This window comes from Hemitrygon akajei, unplaced genomic scaffold (assembly GCF_048418815.1).
Source record: "Hemitrygon akajei unplaced genomic scaffold, sHemAka1.3 Scf000186, whole genome shotgun sequence".
NCBI classification, from domain to species: Eukaryota; Metazoa; Chordata; class Chondrichthyes; order Myliobatiformes; family Dasyatidae; genus Hemitrygon; species Hemitrygon akajei.
This window is the reverse complement of record NW_027332072.1, coordinates 323,325-340,510: the sequence shown is the minus strand read 5'-3', so window position 1 is coordinate 340,510 and position 17,186 is coordinate 323,325. Positions and strand designations below refer to the sequence as shown.

The window sequence follows — 17,186 nt, the reverse complement described above, 5'->3', positions numbered from 1 at the left end:
AAATCCAGCAGATCCCAGTGACTCGTGTACCTTCTGAACCTCCCAAACTCTCCAACATCCTCAAATCCAGCTGATCCCAGTGACTCGTGTACCTTCTGAATCTCCCAAACTCTCCAACATCCTCAAATCCAGCAGATCCCAGTGACTCGTGTACCTTCTGAACCTCCCAAACTCTCCAACATCCTCAAATCCAGCAGATCCCAGTGACTCGTGTACCTTCTGAATCTCCCAAACTCTCCAACATCCTCAAATCCAGCTGATCCCAGTGACTCGTGTACCTTCTGAATCTCCCAAACTCTCCAACATCCTCAAATCCAGCAGATCCCAGTGATTCTTGTACCTTCTGAATCTCCCAAACTCTCCAACATCCACAAATCCAGCAGCCCCCAGTGACTTGTGTACCTTCTGAATCTCCCAAACTCTCCAACATCCTCAAATCCAGCATCCCCCAGTGACTCTTGTACCTTCTGAATCGCCCAAACTCTCCAACATCCTCAAATCCAGCAGATCCCAGTGACTCTTGTACCTTCTGAATCACCCAAACTCTCCAACATCCTCAAATCCAGCTGATCCCAGTGACTCGTGTACCTTCTGAATCTCCCAAACTCTCCAACATCCTCAAATCCAGTAGATCCCAGTGACTCGTGTACCTTCCGAATCTCCCAAACTCTCCAACATCCTCAAATCCAGCAGATCCCAGTGACTCGTGTACCTTCTGAATCTCCCAAACTCTCCAACATCCTCAAATCCAGCATCCCCCAGTGACTCGTGTACCTTCTGAATCTCCCAAACTCTCCAACATCCTCAAATCCAGCATCCCCCAGTGACTCGTGTACCTTCTGAATCACCCAAACTCTCCAACATCCTCAAATCCAGCTGATCCCAGTGACTCGTGTACCTTCTGAATCTCCCAAACTCTCCAACATTCTCAAATCCAGCTGATCCCAGTGACTCGTGTACCTTCTGAATCTCCCAAACACTCCAACATCCTCAAATCCAGCTGATCCCAGTGACTCGTGTACCTTCCGAATCTCCCAAACTCTCCAACATCCTCAAACCCAGCTGATCCCAGTGACTCGTGTACCTTCTGAATCTCCCAAACTCTCCAACATCCTCAAATCCAGCTGATCCCAGTGACTCGTGTACCTTCTGAATCTCCCAAACTCTCCAACATCCTCAAATCCAGCAGATCCCAGTGACTCGTGTACCTTCTGAATCTCCCAAACTCTCCAACATTCTCAAATCCAGCAGCCCCCAGTGACTGGTGTACCTTCCGAATCTCCCAAACTCTCCAACATCCTCAAATCCAGCAGATCCCAGTGACTCTTGTACCTTCTGAATCTCCCAAACTCTCCAACATCCTCAAATCCAGCAGATCCCAGTGACTCTTGTACCTTCTGAATCTCCCAAACTCTCCAACATCCTCAAATCCAGCAGTCCCCAGTGACTCGTGTACCTTCTGAATCTCCCAAACTCTCCAACATCCTCAAATCCAGCAGCCCCCAGAGACTCGTGTACCTTCCGAATCTCCCAAACTCTCCAACATCCTCAAACCCAGCTGATCCCAGTGACTCGTGTACCTTCTGAATCTCCCAAACTCTCCAACATCCTCAAATCCAGCAGATCCCAGTGACTCGTGTACCTTCCGAATCTCCCAAACTCTCCAACATCCTCAAATCCAGCTGATCCCAGTGACTCGTGTACCTTCCGAATCTCCCAAACTCTCCAACATCCTCAAATCCAGCAGATCCCAGTGACTCGTGTACCTTCTGAATCTCCCAAACTCTCCAACATCCACAAATCCAGCTGATCCCAGTGACTCGTGTACCTTCCGAATCTCCCAAACTCTCCAACATTCTCAAATCCAGCAGCCCCCAGTGACTCGTGTACCTTCCGAATCTCCCAAACTCTCCAACATCCTCAAATCCAGCAGATCCCAGTGACTTGTGTACCTTCTGAATCTCCCAAACTCTCCAACATTCTCAAATCCAGCAGCCCCCAGTGACTCGTGTACCTTCTGAATCTCCCAAACTCTCCAACATCCTCAAATCCAGCATCCCCCAGTGATTTGTGTACCTTCTGAATCTCCCAAACTCTCCAACATTCTCAAATCCAGCAGCCCCCAGTGACTCGTGTACCTTTCGAATCTCCCAAACTCTCCAACATCCTCAAATCCAGCAGATCTCAGTAACTCGTGTACCTTCTGAACCTCCCAAACTCTCCAACATCCTCAAATCCAGCAGATCCCAGTGACTCGTGTACCTTCTGAACCTCCCAAACTCTCCAACATCCTCAAATCCAGCAGATCCCAGTGACTCGTGTACCTTCTGAATCTCCCGAACTCTCCAACATCCTCAAATCCAGCAGCCCCCAGTGACTTGTGTACCTTCCGAATCTCCCAAACTCTCCAACATCCTCAAATCCAGCTGATCCCAGTGACTCGTGTACCTTCTGAACCTCCCAAACTCTCCAACATCCTCAAATCCAGCAACCCCCGGTGACTTGTGTACCTTCCAAATCGCCCAAACTCTCCAACATTCTCAAATCCAGCAGATCCCAGTGACTCTTGTACCTTCCGAATCTCCCAAACTCTCCAACATTCTCAAATCCAGCAGATCCCAGTGACTCGTGTACCTTCCGAATCTCCCAAACTCTCCAAGATCCTCAAACCCAGCTGATCCCAGTGACTCGTGTACCTTCTGAATCTCCCAAACTCTCCAACATCCTCAAATCCAGCAGATCCCAGTGACTCGTGTACCTTCTGAACCTCCCAAACTCTCCAACATCCTCAAATCCAGCTGATCCCAGTGACTCGTGTACCTTCTGAATCTCCCAAACTCTCCAACATCCTCAAATCCAGCAGATCCCAGTGACTCGTGTACCTTCTGAACCTCCCAAACTCTCCAACATCCTCAAATCCAGCAGATCCCAGTGACTCGTGTACCTTCTGAATCTCCCAAACTCTCCAACATCCTCAAATCCAGCTGATCCCAGTGACTCGTGTACCTTCTGAATCTCCCAAACTCTCCAACATCCTCAAATCCAGCAGATCCCAGTGATTCTTGTACCTTCTGAATCTCCCAAACTCTCCAACATCCACAAATCCAGCAGCCCCCAGTGACTTGTGTACCTTCTGAATCTCCCAAACTCTCCAACATCCTCAAATCCAGCATCCCCCAGTGACTCTTGTACCTTCTGAATCGCCCAAACTCTCCAACATTCTCAAATCCAGCAGATCCCAGTGACTGGTGTACCTTCTGAATCTCCCAAACTCTCCAACATTCTCAAATCCAGCAGCCCCCAGTGACTCGTGTACCTTTCGAATCTCCCAAACTCTCCAACATCCTCAAATCCAGCAGATCTCAGTAACTCGTGTACCTTCTGAACCTCCCAAACTCTCCAACATCCTCAAATCCAGCAGATCCCATTGACTCGTGTACCTTCTGAACCTCCCAAACTCTCCAACATCCTCAAATCCAGCAGATCCCAGTGACTCGTGTACCTTCTGAATCTCCCGAACTCTCCAACATCCTCAAATCCAGCAGCCCCCAGTGACTTGTGTACCTTCCGAATCTCCCAAACTCTCCAACATCCTCAAATCCAGCTGATCCCAGTGACTCGTGTACCTTCTGAACCTCCCAAACTCTCCAACATCCTCAAATCCAGCAACCCCCGGTGACTTGTGTACCTTCCAAATCGCCCAAACTCTCCAACATTCTCAAATCCAGCAGATCCCAGTGACTCTTGTACCTTCCGAATCTCCCAAACTCTCCAACATTCTCAAATCCAGCAGATCCCAGTGACTCGTGTACCTTCCGAATCTCCCAAACTCTCCAAGATCCTCAAACCCAGCTGATCCCAGTGACTCGTGTACCTTCTGAATCTCCCAAACTCTCCAACATCCTCAAATCCAGCAGATCCCAGTGACTCGTGTACCTTCTGAACCTCCCAAACTCTCCAACATCCTCAAATCCAGCTGATCCCAGTGACTCGTGTACCTTCTGAATCTCCCAAACTCTCCAACATCCTCAAATCCAGCAGATCCCAGTGACTCGTGTACCTTCTGAACCTCCCAAACTCTCCAACATCCTCAAATCCAGCAGATCCCAGTGACTCGTGTACCTTCTGAATCTCCCAAACTCTCCAACATCCTCAAATCCAGCTGATCCCAGTGACTCGTGTACCTTCTGAATCTCCCAAACTCTCCAACATCCTCAAATCCAGCAGATCCCAGTGATTCTTGTACCTTCTGAATCTCCCAAACTCTCCAACATCCACAAATCCAGCAGCCCCCAGTGACTTGTGTACCTTCTGAATCTCCCAAACTCTCCAACATCCTCAAATCCAGCATCCCCCAGTGACTCTTGTACCTTCTGAATCGCCCAAACTCTCCAACATTCTCAAATCCAGCAGATCCCAGTGACTCGTGTACCTTCCGAATCTCCCAAACTCTCCAACATCCTCAAATCCAGCAGCCCCCAGTGACTCGTGTACCTTCTGAATCTCCCAAACTCTCCAACATCCTCAAACCCAGCTGATCCCAGTGACTCGTGTACCTTCCGAATCTCCCAAACTCTCCAACATCCTCAAATCCAGCTGATCCCAGTGACTGGTGTACCTTCCGAATCTCCCAAACTCTCCAACATCCTCAAATCCAGCTGATCCCAGTGACTGGTGTACCTTCTGAATCTCCCAAACTCTCCAACATTCTCAAATCCAGCAGATCCCAGTGACTGGTGTACCTTCTGAATCTCCCAAACTCTCCAACAGCCTCAAATCCAGCAGCCCCCAGTGACTGGTGTACCTTCTGAATCTCCCAAACTCTCCAACATCCTCAAATCCAGCTGATCCCAGTGACTCGTGTACCTTCTGAATCTCCCAAACTCTCCAACAGCCTCAAATCCAGCAGCCCCCAGTGACTCGTGTACCTTCTGAATCTCCCAAACTCTCCAACATCCTCAAATCCAGCAGATCCCAGTGACTCTTGTACCTTCTGAATCACCCAAACTCTCCAACATCCTCAAATCCAGCTGATCCCAGTGACTCGTGTACCTTCTGAATCTCCCAAACTCTCCAACATCCTCAAATCCAGTAGATCCCAGTGACTCGTGTACCTTCCGAATCTCCCAAACTCTCCAACATCCTCAAATCCAGCAGATCCCAGTGACTCGTGTACCTTCTGAATCTCCCAAACTCTCCAACATCCTCAAATCCAGCATCCCCCAGTGACTCGTGTACCTTCTGAATCTCCCAAACTCTCCAACATCCTCAAATCCAGCATCCCCCAGTGACTCGTGTACCTTCTGAATCACCCAAACTCTCCAACATCCTCAAATCCAGCTGATCCCAGTGACTCGTGTACCTTCTGAATCTCCCAAACTCTCCAACATTCTCAAATCCAGCTGATCCCAGTGACTCGTGTACCTTCTGAATCTCCCAAACACTCCAACATCCTCAAATCCAGCTGATCCCAGTGACTCGTGTACCTTCCGAATCTCCCAAACTCTCCAACATCCTCAAACCCAGCTGATCCCAGTGACTCGTGTACCTTCTGAATCTCCCAAACTCTCCAACATCCTCAAATCCAGCTGATCCCAGTGACTCGTGTACCTTCTGAATCTCCCAAACTCTCCAACATCCTCAAATCCAGCAGATCCCAGTGACTCGTGTACCTTCTGAATCTCCCAAACTCTCCAACATTCTCAAATCCAGCAGCCCCCAGTGACTGGTGTACCTTCCGAATCTCCCAAACTCTCCAACATCCTCAAATCCAGCAGATCCCAGTGACTCTTGTACCTTCTGAATCTCCCAAACTCTCCAACATCCTCAAATCCAGCAGATCCCAGTGACTCTTGTACCTTCTGAATCTCCCAAACTCTCCAACATCCTCAAATCCAGCAGTCCCCAGTGACTCGTGTACCTTCTGAATCTCCCAAACTCTCCAACATCCTCAAATCCAGCAGCCCCCAGAGACTCGTGTACCTTCCGAATCTCCCAAACTCTCCAACATCCTCAAACCCAGCTGATCCCAGTGACTCGTGTACCTTCTGAATCTCCCAAACTCTCCAACATCCTCAAATCCAGCAGATCCCAGTGACTCGTGTAACTTCTGAATCTCCCAAACTCTCCAACATCCTCAAATCCAGCAGCCCCCAGTGACTTGTGTACCTTCCAAATCTCCCAAACTCTCCAACATCCTCAAATCCAGCTGATCCCAGTGACTCGTGTACCTTCCGAATCTCCCAAACTCTCCAACATCCTCAAATCCAGCAGATCCCAGTGACTCGTGTACCTTCTGAATCTCCCAAACTCTCCAACATCCACAAATCCAGCTGATCCCAGTGACTCGTGTACCTTCCGAATCTCCCAAACTCTCCAACATTCTCAAATCCAGCAGCCCCCAGTGACTCGTGTACCTTCCGAATCTCCCAAACTCTCCAACATCCTCAAATCCAGCTGATCCCAGTGACTTGTGTACCTTCTGAATCTCCCAAACTCTCCAACATTCTCAAATCCAGCAGCCCCCAGTGACTCGTGTACCTTCTGAATCTCCCAAACTCTCCAACATCCTCAAATCCAGTAGATCCCAGTGACTCGTGTACCTTCCGAATCTCCCAAACTCTCCAACATCCTCAAATCCAGCAGATCCCAGTGACTCGTGTACCTTCTGAATCTCCCAAACTCTCCAACATCCTCAAATCCAGCATCCCCCAGTGACTCGTGTACCTTCTGAATCTCCCAAACTCTCCAACATCCTCAAATCCAGCATCCCCCAGTGACTCGTGTACCTTCTGAATCACCCAAACTCTCCAACATCCTCAAATCCAGCTGATCCCAGTGACTCGTGTACCTTCTGAATCTCCCAAACTCTCCAACATTCTCAAATCCAGCTGATCCCAGTGACTCGTGTACCTTCTGAATCTCCCAAACACTCCAACATCCTCAAATCCAGCTGATCCCAGTGACTCGTGTACCTTCCGAATCTCCCAAACTCTCCAACATCCTCAAACCCAGCTGATCCCAGTGACTCGTGTACCTTCTGAATCTCCCAAACTCTCCAACATCCTCAAATCCAGCTGATCCCAGTGACTCGTGTACCTTCTGAATCTCCCAAACTCTCCAACATCCTCAAATCCAGCAGATCCCAGTGACTCGTGTACCTTCTGAATCTCCCAAACTCTCCAACATTCTCAAATCCAGCAGCCCCCAGTGACTGGTGTACCTTCCGAATCTCCCAAACTCTCCAACATCCTCAAATCCAGCAGATCCCAGTGACTCTTGTACCTTCTGAATCTCCCAAACTCTCCAACATCCTCAAATCCAGCAGATCCCAGTGACTCTTGTACCTTCTGAATCTCCCAAACTCTCCAACATCCTCAAATCCAGCAGTCCCCAGTGACTCGTGTACCTTCTGAATCTCCCAAACTCTCCAACATCCTCAAATCCAGCAGCCCCCAGAGACTCGTGTACCTTCCGAATCTCCCAAACTCTCCAACATCCTCAAACCCAGCTGATCCCAGTGACTCGTGTACCTTCTGAATCTCCCAAACTCTCCAACATCCTCAAATCCAGCAGATCCCAGTGACTCGTGTAACTTCTGAATCTCCCAAACTCTCCAACATCCTCAAATCCAGCAGCCCCCAGTGACTTGTGTACCTTCCAAATCTCCCAAACTCTCCAACATCCTCAAATCCAGCTGATCCCAGTGACTCGTGTACCTTCCGAATCTCCCAAACTCTCCAACATCCTCAAATCCAGCAGATCCCAGTGACTCGTGTACCTTCTGAATCTCCCAAACTCTCCAACATCCACAAATCCAGCTGATCCCAGTGACTCGTGTACCTTCCGAATCTCCCAAACTCTCCAACATTCTCAAATCCAGCAGCCCCCAGTGACTCGTGTACCTTCCGAATCTCCCAAACTCTCCAACATCCTCAAATCCAGCAGATCCCAGTGACTTGTGTACCTTCTGAATCTCCCAAACTCTCCAACATTCTCAAATCCAGCAGCCCCCAGTGACTCGTGTACCTTCTGAATCTCCCAAACTCTCCAACATCCTCAAATCCAGCATCCCCCAGTGATTTGTGTACCTTCTGAATCTCCCAAACTCTCCAACATTCTCAAATCCAGCAGCCCCCAGTGACTCGTGTACCTTTCGAATCTCCCAAACTCTCCAACATCCTCAAATCCAGCAGATCTCAGTAACTCGTGTACCTTCTGAACCTCCCAAACTCTCCAACATCCTCAAATCCAGCAGATCCCAGTGACTCGTGTACCTTCTGAACCTCCCAAACTCTCCAACATCCTCAAATCCAGCAGATCCCAGTGACTCGTGTACCTTCTGAATCTCCCGAACTCTCCAACATCCTCAAATCCAGCAGCCCCCAGTGACTTGTGTACCTTCCGAATCTCCCAAACTCTCCAACATCCTCAAATCCAGCTGATCCCAGTGACTCGTGTACCTTCTGAACCTCCCAAACTCTCCAACATCCTCAAATCCAGCAACCCCCGGTGACTTGTGTACCTTCCAAATCGCCCAAACTCTCCAACATTCTCAAATCCAGCAGATCCCAGTGACTCTTGTACCTTCCGAATCTCCCAAACTCTCCAACATTCTCAAATCCAGCAGATCCCAGTGACTCGTGTACCTTCCGAATCTCCCAAACTCTCCAAGATCCTCAAACCCAGCTGATCCCAGTGACTCGTGTACCTTCTGAATCTCCCAAACTCTCCAACATCCTCAAATCCAGCAGATCCCAGTGACTCGTGTACCTTCTGAACCTCCCAAACTCTCCAACATCCTCAAATCCAGCTGATCCCAGTGACTCGTGTACCTTCTGAATCTCCCAAACTCTCCAACATCCTCAAATCCAGCAGATCCCAGTGACTCGTGTACCTTCTGAACCTCCCAAACTCTCCAACATCCTCAAATCCAGCAGATCCCAGTGACTCGTGTACCTTCTGAATCTCCCAAACTCTCCAACATCCTCAAATCCAGCTGATCCCAGTGACTCGTGTACCTTCTGAATCTCCCAAACTCTCCAACATCCTCAAATCCAGCAGATCCCAGTGATTCTTGTACCTTCTGAATCTCCCAAACTCTCCAACATCCACAAATCCAGCAGCCCCCAGTGACTTGTGTACCTTCTGAATCTCCCAAACTCTCCAACATCCTCAAATCCAGCATCCCCCAGTGACTCTTGTACCTTCTGAATCGCCCAAACTCTCCAACATTCTCAAATCCAGCAGATCCCAGTGACTGGTGTACCTTCTGAATCTCCCAAACTCTCCAACATTCTCAAATCCAGCAGCCCCCAGTGACTCGTGTACCTTTCGAATCTCCCAAACTCTCCAACATCCTCAAATCCAGCAGATCTCAGTAACTCGTGTACCTTCTGAACCTCCCAAACTCTCCAACATCCTCAAATCCAGCAGATCCCATTGACTCGTGTACCTTCTGAACCTCCCAAACTCTCCAACATCCTCAAATCCAGCAGATCCCAGTGACTCGTGTACCTTCTGAATCTCCCGAACTCTCCAACATCCTCAAATCCAGCAGCCCCCAGTGACTTGTGTACCTTCCGAATCTCCCAAACTCTCCAACATCCTCAAATCCAGCTGATCCCAGTGACTCGTGTACCTTCTGAACCTCCCAAACTCTCCAACATCCTCAAATCCAGCAACCCCCGGTGACTTGTGTACCTTCCAAATCGCCCAAACTCTCCAACATTCTCAAATCCAGCAGATCCCAGTGACTCTTGTACCTTCCGAATCTCCCAAACTCTCCAACATTCTCAAATCCAGCAGATCCCAGTGACTCGTGTACCTTCCGAATCTCCCAAACTCTCCAAGATCCTCAAACCCAGCTGATCCCAGTGACTCGTGTACCTTCTGAATCTCCCAAACTCTCCAACATCCTCAAATCCAGCAGATCCCAGTGACTCGTGTACCTTCTGAACCTCCCAAACTCTCCAACATCCTCAAATCCAGCTGATCCCAGTGACTCGTGTACCTTCTGAATCTCCCAAACTCTCCAACATCCTCAAATCCAGCAGATCCCAGTGACTCGTGTACCTTCTGAACCTCCCAAACTCTCCAACATCCTCAAATCCAGCAGATCCCAGTGACTCGTGTACCTTCTGAATCTCCCAAACTCTCCAACATCCTCAAATCCAGCTGATCCCAGTGACTCGTGTACCTTCTGAATCTCCCAAACTCTCCAACATCCTCAAATCCAGCAGATCCCAGTGATTCTTGTACCTTCTGAATCTCCCAAACTCTCCAACATCCACAAATCCAGCAGCCCCCAGTGACTTGTGTACCTTCTGAATCTCCCAAACTCTCCAACATCCTCAAATCCAGCATCCCCCAGTGACTCTTGTACCTTCTGAATCGCCCAAACTCTCCAACATTCTCAAATCCAGCAGATCCCAGTGACTCGTGTACCTTCCGAATCTCCCAAACTCTCCAACATCCTCAAATCCAGCAGCCCCCAGTGACTCGTGTACCTTCTGAATCTCCCAAACTCTCCAACATCCTCAAACCCAGCTGATCCCAGTGACTCGTGTACCTTCCGAATCTCCCAAACTCTCCAACATCCTCAAATCCAGCTGATCCCAGTGACTGGTGTACCTTCCGAATCTCCCAAACTCTCCAACATCCTCAAATCCAGCTGATCCCAGTGACTGGTGTACCTTCTGAATCTCCCAAACTCTCCAACATTCTCAAATCCAGCAGATCCCAGTGACTGGTGTACCTTCTGAATCTCCCAAACTCTCCAACAGCCTCAAATCCAGCAGCCCCCAGTGACTGGTGTACCTTCTGAATCTCCCAAACTCTCCAACATCCTCAAATCCAGCTGATCCCAGTGACTCGTGTACCTTCTGAATCTCCCAAACTCTCCAACAGCCTCAAATCCAGCAGCCCCCAGTGACTCGTGTACCTTCTGAATCTCCCAAACTCTCCAACATCCTCAAATCCAGCAGATCCCAGTGACTCTTGTACCTTCTGAATCACCCAAACTCTCCAACATCCTCAAATCCAGCTGATCCCAGTGACTCGTGTACCTTCTGAATCTCCCAAACTCTCCAACATCCTCAAATCCAGTAGATCCCAGTGACTCGTGTACCTTCCGAATCTCCCAAACTCTCCAACATCCTCAAATCCAGCAGATCCCAGTGACTCGTGTACCTTCTGAATCTCCCAAACTCTCCAACATCCTCAAATCCAGCATCCCCCAGTGACTCGTGTACCTTCTGAATCTCCCAAACTCTCCAACATCCTCAAATCCAGCATCCCCCAGTGACTCGTGTACCTTCTGAATCACCCAAACTCTCCAACATCCTCAAATCCAGCTGATCCCAGTGACTCGTGTACCTTCTGAATCTCCCAAACTCTCCAACATTCTCAAATCCAGCTGATCCCAGTGACTCGTGTACCTTCTGAATCTCCCAAACACTCCAACATCCTCAAATCCAGCTGATCCCAGTGACTCGTGTACCTTCCGAATCTCCCAAACTCTCCAACATCCTCAAACCCAGCTGATCCCAGTGACTCGTGTACCTTCTGAATCTCCCAAACTCTCCAACATCCTCAAATCCAGCTGATCCCAGTGACTCGTGTACCTTCTGAATCTCCCAAACTCTCCAACATCCTCAAATCCAGCAGATCCCAGTGACTCGTGTACCTTCTGAATCTCCCAAACTCTCCAACATTCTCAAATCCAGCAGCCCCCAGTGACTGGTGTACCTTCCGAATCTCCCAAACTCTCCAACATCCTCAAATCCAGCAGATCCCAGTGACTCTTGTACCTTCTGAATCTCCCAAACTCTCCAACATCCTCAAATCCAGCAGATCCCAGTGACTCTTGTACCTTCTGAATCTCCCAAACTCTCCAACATCCTCAAATCCAGCAGTCCCCAGTGACTCGTGTACCTTCTGAATCTCCCAAACTCTCCAACATCCTCAAATCCAGCAGCCCCCAGAGACTCGTGTACCTTCCGAATCTCCCAAACTCTCCAACATCCTCAAACCCAGCTGATCCCAGTGACTCGTGTACCTTCTGAATCTCCCAAACTCTCCAACATCCTCAAATCCAGCAGATCCCAGTGACTCGTGTAACTTCTGAATCTCCCAAACTCTCCAACATCCTCAAATCCAGCAGCCCCCAGTGACTTGTGTACCTTCCAAATCTCCCAAACTCTCCAACATCCTCAAATCCAGCTGATCCCAGTGACTCGTGTACCTTCCGAATCTCCCAAACTCTCCAACATCCTCAAATCCAGCAGATCCCAGTGACTCGTGTACCTTCTGAATCTCCCAAACTCTCCAACATCCACAAATCCAGCTGATCCCAGTGACTCGTGTACCTTCCGAATCTCCCAAACTCTCCAACATTCTCAAATCCAGCAGCCCCCAGTGACTCGTGTACCTTCCGAATCTCCCAAACTCTCCAACATCCTCAAATCCAGCTGATCCCAGTGACTTGTGTACCTTCTGAATCTCCCAAACTCTCCAACATTCTCAAATCCAGCAGCCCCCAGTGACTCGTGTACCTTCTGAATCTCCCAAACTCTCCAACATCCTCAAATCCAGCATCCCCCAGTGACTTGTGTACCTTCTGAATCTCCCACACTCTCCAACATTCTCAAATCCAGCAGCCCCCAGTGACTCGTGTACCTTTCGAATCTCCCAAACTCTCCAACATCCTCAAATCCAGCAGATCTCAGTAACTCGTGTACCTTCTGAACCTCCCAAACTCTCCAACATCCTCAAATCCAGCAGATCCCAGTGACTCGTGTACCTTCTGAACCTCCCAAACTCTCCAACATCCTCAAATCCAGCAGATCCCAGTGACTCGTGTACCTTCTGAATCTCCCGAACTCTCCAACATCCTCAAATCCAGCAGCCCCCAGTGACTTGTGTACCTTCCGAATCTCCCAAACTCTCCAACATCCTCAAATCCAGCTGATCCCAGTGACTCGTGTACCTTCTGAACCTCCCAAACTCTCCAACATCCTCAAATCCAGCAACCCCCGGTGACTTGTGTACCTTCCAAATCGCCCAAACTCTCCAACATTCTCAAATCCAGCAGATCCCAGTGACTCTTGTACCTTCCGAATCTCCCAAACTCTCCAACATTCTCAAATCCAGCAGATCCCAGTGACTCGTGTACCTTCCGAATCTCCCAAACTCTCCAAGATCCTCAAACCCAGCTGATCCCAGTGACTCGTGTACCTTCTGAATCTCCCAAACTCTCCAACATCCTCAAATCCAGCAGATCCCAGTGACTCGTGTACCTTCTGAACCTCCCAAACTCTCCAACATCCTCAAATCCAGCTGATCCCAGTGACTCGTGTACCTTCTGAATCTCCCAAACTCTCCAACATCCTCAAATCCAGCAGATCCCAGTGACTCGTGTACCTTCTGAACCTCCCAAACTCTCCAACATCCTCAAATCCAGCAGATCCCAGTGACTCGTGTACCTTCTGAATCTCCCAAACTCTCCAACATCCTCAAATCCAGCTGATCCCAGTGACTCGTGTACCTTCTGAATCTCCCAAACTCTCCAACATCCTCAAATCCAGCAGATCCCAGTGATTCTTGTACCTTCTGAATCTCCCAAACTCTCCAACATCCACAAATCCAGCAGCCCCCAGTGACTTGTGTACCTTCTGAATCTCCCAAACTCTCCAACATCCTCAAATCCAGCATCCCCCAGTGACTCTTGTACCTTCTGAATCGCCCAAACTCTCCAACATTCTCAAATCCAGCAGATCCCAGTGACTCGTGTACCTTCCGAATCTCCCAAACTCTCCAACATCCTCAAATCCAGCAGCCCCCAGTGACTCGTGTACCTTCTGAATCTCCCAAACTCTCCAACATCCTCAAACCCAGCTGATCCCAGTGACTCGTGTACCTTCCGAATCTCCCAAACTCTCCAACATCCTCAAATCCAGCTGATCCCAGTGACTGGTGTACCTTCCGAATCTCCCAAACTCTCCAACATCCTCAAATCCAGCTGATCCCAGTGACTGGTGTACCTTCTGAATCTCCCAAACTCTCCAACAGCCTCAAATCCAGCAGCCCCCAGTGACTGGTGTACCTTCTGAATCTCCCAAACTCTCCAACATCCTCAAATCCAGCTGATCCCAGTGACTCGTGTACCTTCTGAATCTCCCAAACTCTCCAACATCCTCAAATCCAGCTGATCCCAGTGACTCGTGTACCTTCTGAATCTCCCAAACTCTCCAACATCCTCAAATCCAGTAGATCCCAGTGACTCGTGTACCTTCCGAATCTCCCAAACTCTCCAACATCCTCAAATCCAGCAGATCCCAGTGACTCGTGTACCTTCTGAATCTCCCAAACTCTCCAACATCCTCAAATCCAGCATCCCCCAGTGACTCGTGTACCTTCTGAATCTCCCAAACTCTCCAACATCCTCAAATCCAGCATCCCCCAGTGACTCGTGTACCTTCTGAATCACCCAAACTCTCCAACATCCTCAAATCCAGCTGATCCCAGTGACTCGTGTACCTTCTGAATCTCCCAAACTCTCCAACATTCTCAAATCCAGCTGATCCCAGTGACTCGTGTACCTTCTGAATCTCCCAAACACTCCAACATCCTCAAATCCAGCTGATCCCAGTGACTCGTGTACCTTCCGAATCTCCCAAACTCTCCAACATCCTCAAATCCAGCAGATCCCAGTGACTCGTGTACCTTCTGAATCTCCCAAACTCTCCAACATCCTCAAATCCAGCAGCCCCCAGTGACTTGTGTACCTTCTGAATCTCCCAAACTCTCCAACATTCTCAAATCCAGCAGATCCCAGTGACTGGTGTACCTTCTGAATCACCCAAACTCTCCAACATCCTCAAATCCAGCAGATCCCAGTGACTCTTGTACCTTCTGAATCTCCCAAACTCTCCAACATCCTCAAATCCAGCAGATCCCAGTGACTCTTGTACCTTCTGAATCTCCCAAACTCTCCAACATCCTCAAATCCAGCAGCCCCCCAGTGACTCGTGTACCTTCTGAATCTCCCAAACTCTCCAACATCCTCAAATCCAGCAGATCCCAGTGACTCTTGTACCTTCTGAATCTCCCAAACTCTCCAACATCCTCAAATCCAGCAGCCCCCCAGTGACTCGTGTACCTTCTGAATCTCCCAAACTCTCCAACATCCTCAAATCCAGCAGATCCCAGTGATTCTTGTACCTTCTGAATCTCCCAAACTCTCCAACATCCTCAAATCCAGCAGATCCCAGTGACTTGTGTACCTTCTGAATCTCCCAAACTCTTCAACATTCTCAAATCCAGCAGATCCCAGTGATTCTTGTACCTTCTGAATCTCCCAAACTCTCCAACATCCTCAAATCCAGCAGATCCCAGTGATTCTTGTACCTTCTGAATCTCCCAAACTCTCCAACATCCTCAAATCCAGCAGATCCTAGTGACTCGTGTACCTTCTGAATCTCCCAAACTCTCCAACATCCTCAAATCCAGCAGCCCCCAGTGACTGGTGTACCTTCTGAATCTCCCAAACTTTCCAACAGCCTCATTTTTTTGACAGGTTGAGACCTCTCGCTCAACATAAGTAAAACACTTGTTAATTTGCAGCAGCAGTACAGTGCAAAGACATGGTATTATAATACTTTGTGGCTTACCCTACAATGCACTTCTTTGTTTGAAATGTTTTCTCTTTTGTTATCAGTTTGTATAATTCCTGTTGAATCTTTTCTCGTGAGCATGCTGTCTCTGTTTCCATGTGCCTGTGATGCTGCTGCAGGCCAGTTTTCATTGCATCTCTGCACACACCCGTAGCTGTGCACAGGACAATAAACTTGGACTGTTCTTTAAAAACTCTTGGTGTCAGGTGAACCCAGAAAACTAACCAACAGGATACGATGAATCTTACCCGACCTTGAAGACTTCTCATCAGGTCTAGACACACCCTCCCATTCTCACCCCCATTCCACTGACAGCCTGCCAGATCTTGAGGAGCCATCTCACCGTGCCATCTCTGAGAGCCCCAGCTTCCCATCGCCATTTGCGTCAAACATTTTCAGCTGCAAAGGAAGAAGAACAAAAGGCCTGGTGACTGATTCCAGTGCTGCTGACACCAGTTCCTGGAGGCTGAGTGGTGACCCTCCGGCAGGGAGAGAGTGCCGGGCTTGGGGGAGCTCACAGCCGATAGCCGGGCTGGACTGCGACTGGCCAAGGTGGTTCCCTGCGGATTGGGATTTGAGAGTGGTCACCGGGGGAGGGGAGTGGTAGGCTGTGTGGTACGTTGGGCAGGGGAGGGAGAATCAGGAAACAGGGTACTTCATGAAGAACTATGCCTACGGGAGTTTGCGGGTGTGCCCGGCTGCCACAACTCCAGCTGGGACAGGGGAGAGGTGGGAGTGTCGGCAGAATTAACCTGCGCCCAGCCACCACTCACTATCGTCTGTGTGTACTCCTGCAGTTTCTTGTCATCATAGTGTCTGTTGGCTTTCTTCAACAGGTCCCTCAGGAAGCTCTGTGGAGAGAGAAGGCCTCAGTTAGCTGGCTGACATTATAGCAAAGGAGCAGGTCAATGGTTACCCCCAGCTCTACAGCACCATCCAACTAGACCATGGCTGGCCGGTAGCCCAGCCCTCTTTAACATTTCTCAACATCTTCAGGAGGTATGGAAGTCTGAAGTCTCACACCACCATAGAGCCACAGAGCATTACAGCACAGAAACAGGCCTTTTGGCCCTTCTTAGCTGTGCCGAACCATTTTTCTGCCTAGTCCCACTGACCTGCACCTAGACCATATCCCTCCATACAACTCTCATCCACGTATAACCATATAACAATTACAGCACGGAGACAGGCCAACTCGGCCCTTCTAGTCCATGCCGAACGCTTACTCTCACCTAGTCCCACCTACCTGCACTCAGCCCATAACCCTCCATTCCTTTCCTGTCCATATACCTATCCAATTTTACTTTAAACGGCAATACCAAACCTGCCTCTACCACATTGGAAAAAAAGTTGAATTTCCCCATGGGGATGAATAAAGTATCTATCTATCTATCTATCTATCACAGTTACCACTGTCTGAGTAAAGAAATTCCCCCTCGTGTTACCCTTAAACTTTTGCCCCCTAACTCTCAATTCATGTCCTCTTGTTTGAATCTCCCCTACTCTCAATGG

General features: G+C 49.1%; 1 protein-coding gene across 1 annotated transcript in view; it reads right to left on the bottom strand.

Moving 5' to 3' along the window:
* LOC140724304 (calretinin-like) overlaps window positions 1-17,186 on the bottom strand; it is a 170,340-nt gene that overhangs the window by 129,788 nt on the left and 23,366 nt on the right. The window contains exons 4-5 of the mRNA XM_073038757.1: window positions 16,448-16,525; window positions 16,018-16,073 (exon numbers count right to left, since the gene is read on the bottom strand). Coding sequence (XP_072894858.1) covers window positions 16,018-16,073; window positions 16,448-16,525 — 134 coding nt within the window. The remainder of the gene's footprint in view (window positions 1-16,017; window positions 16,074-16,447; window positions 16,526-17,186) is intronic.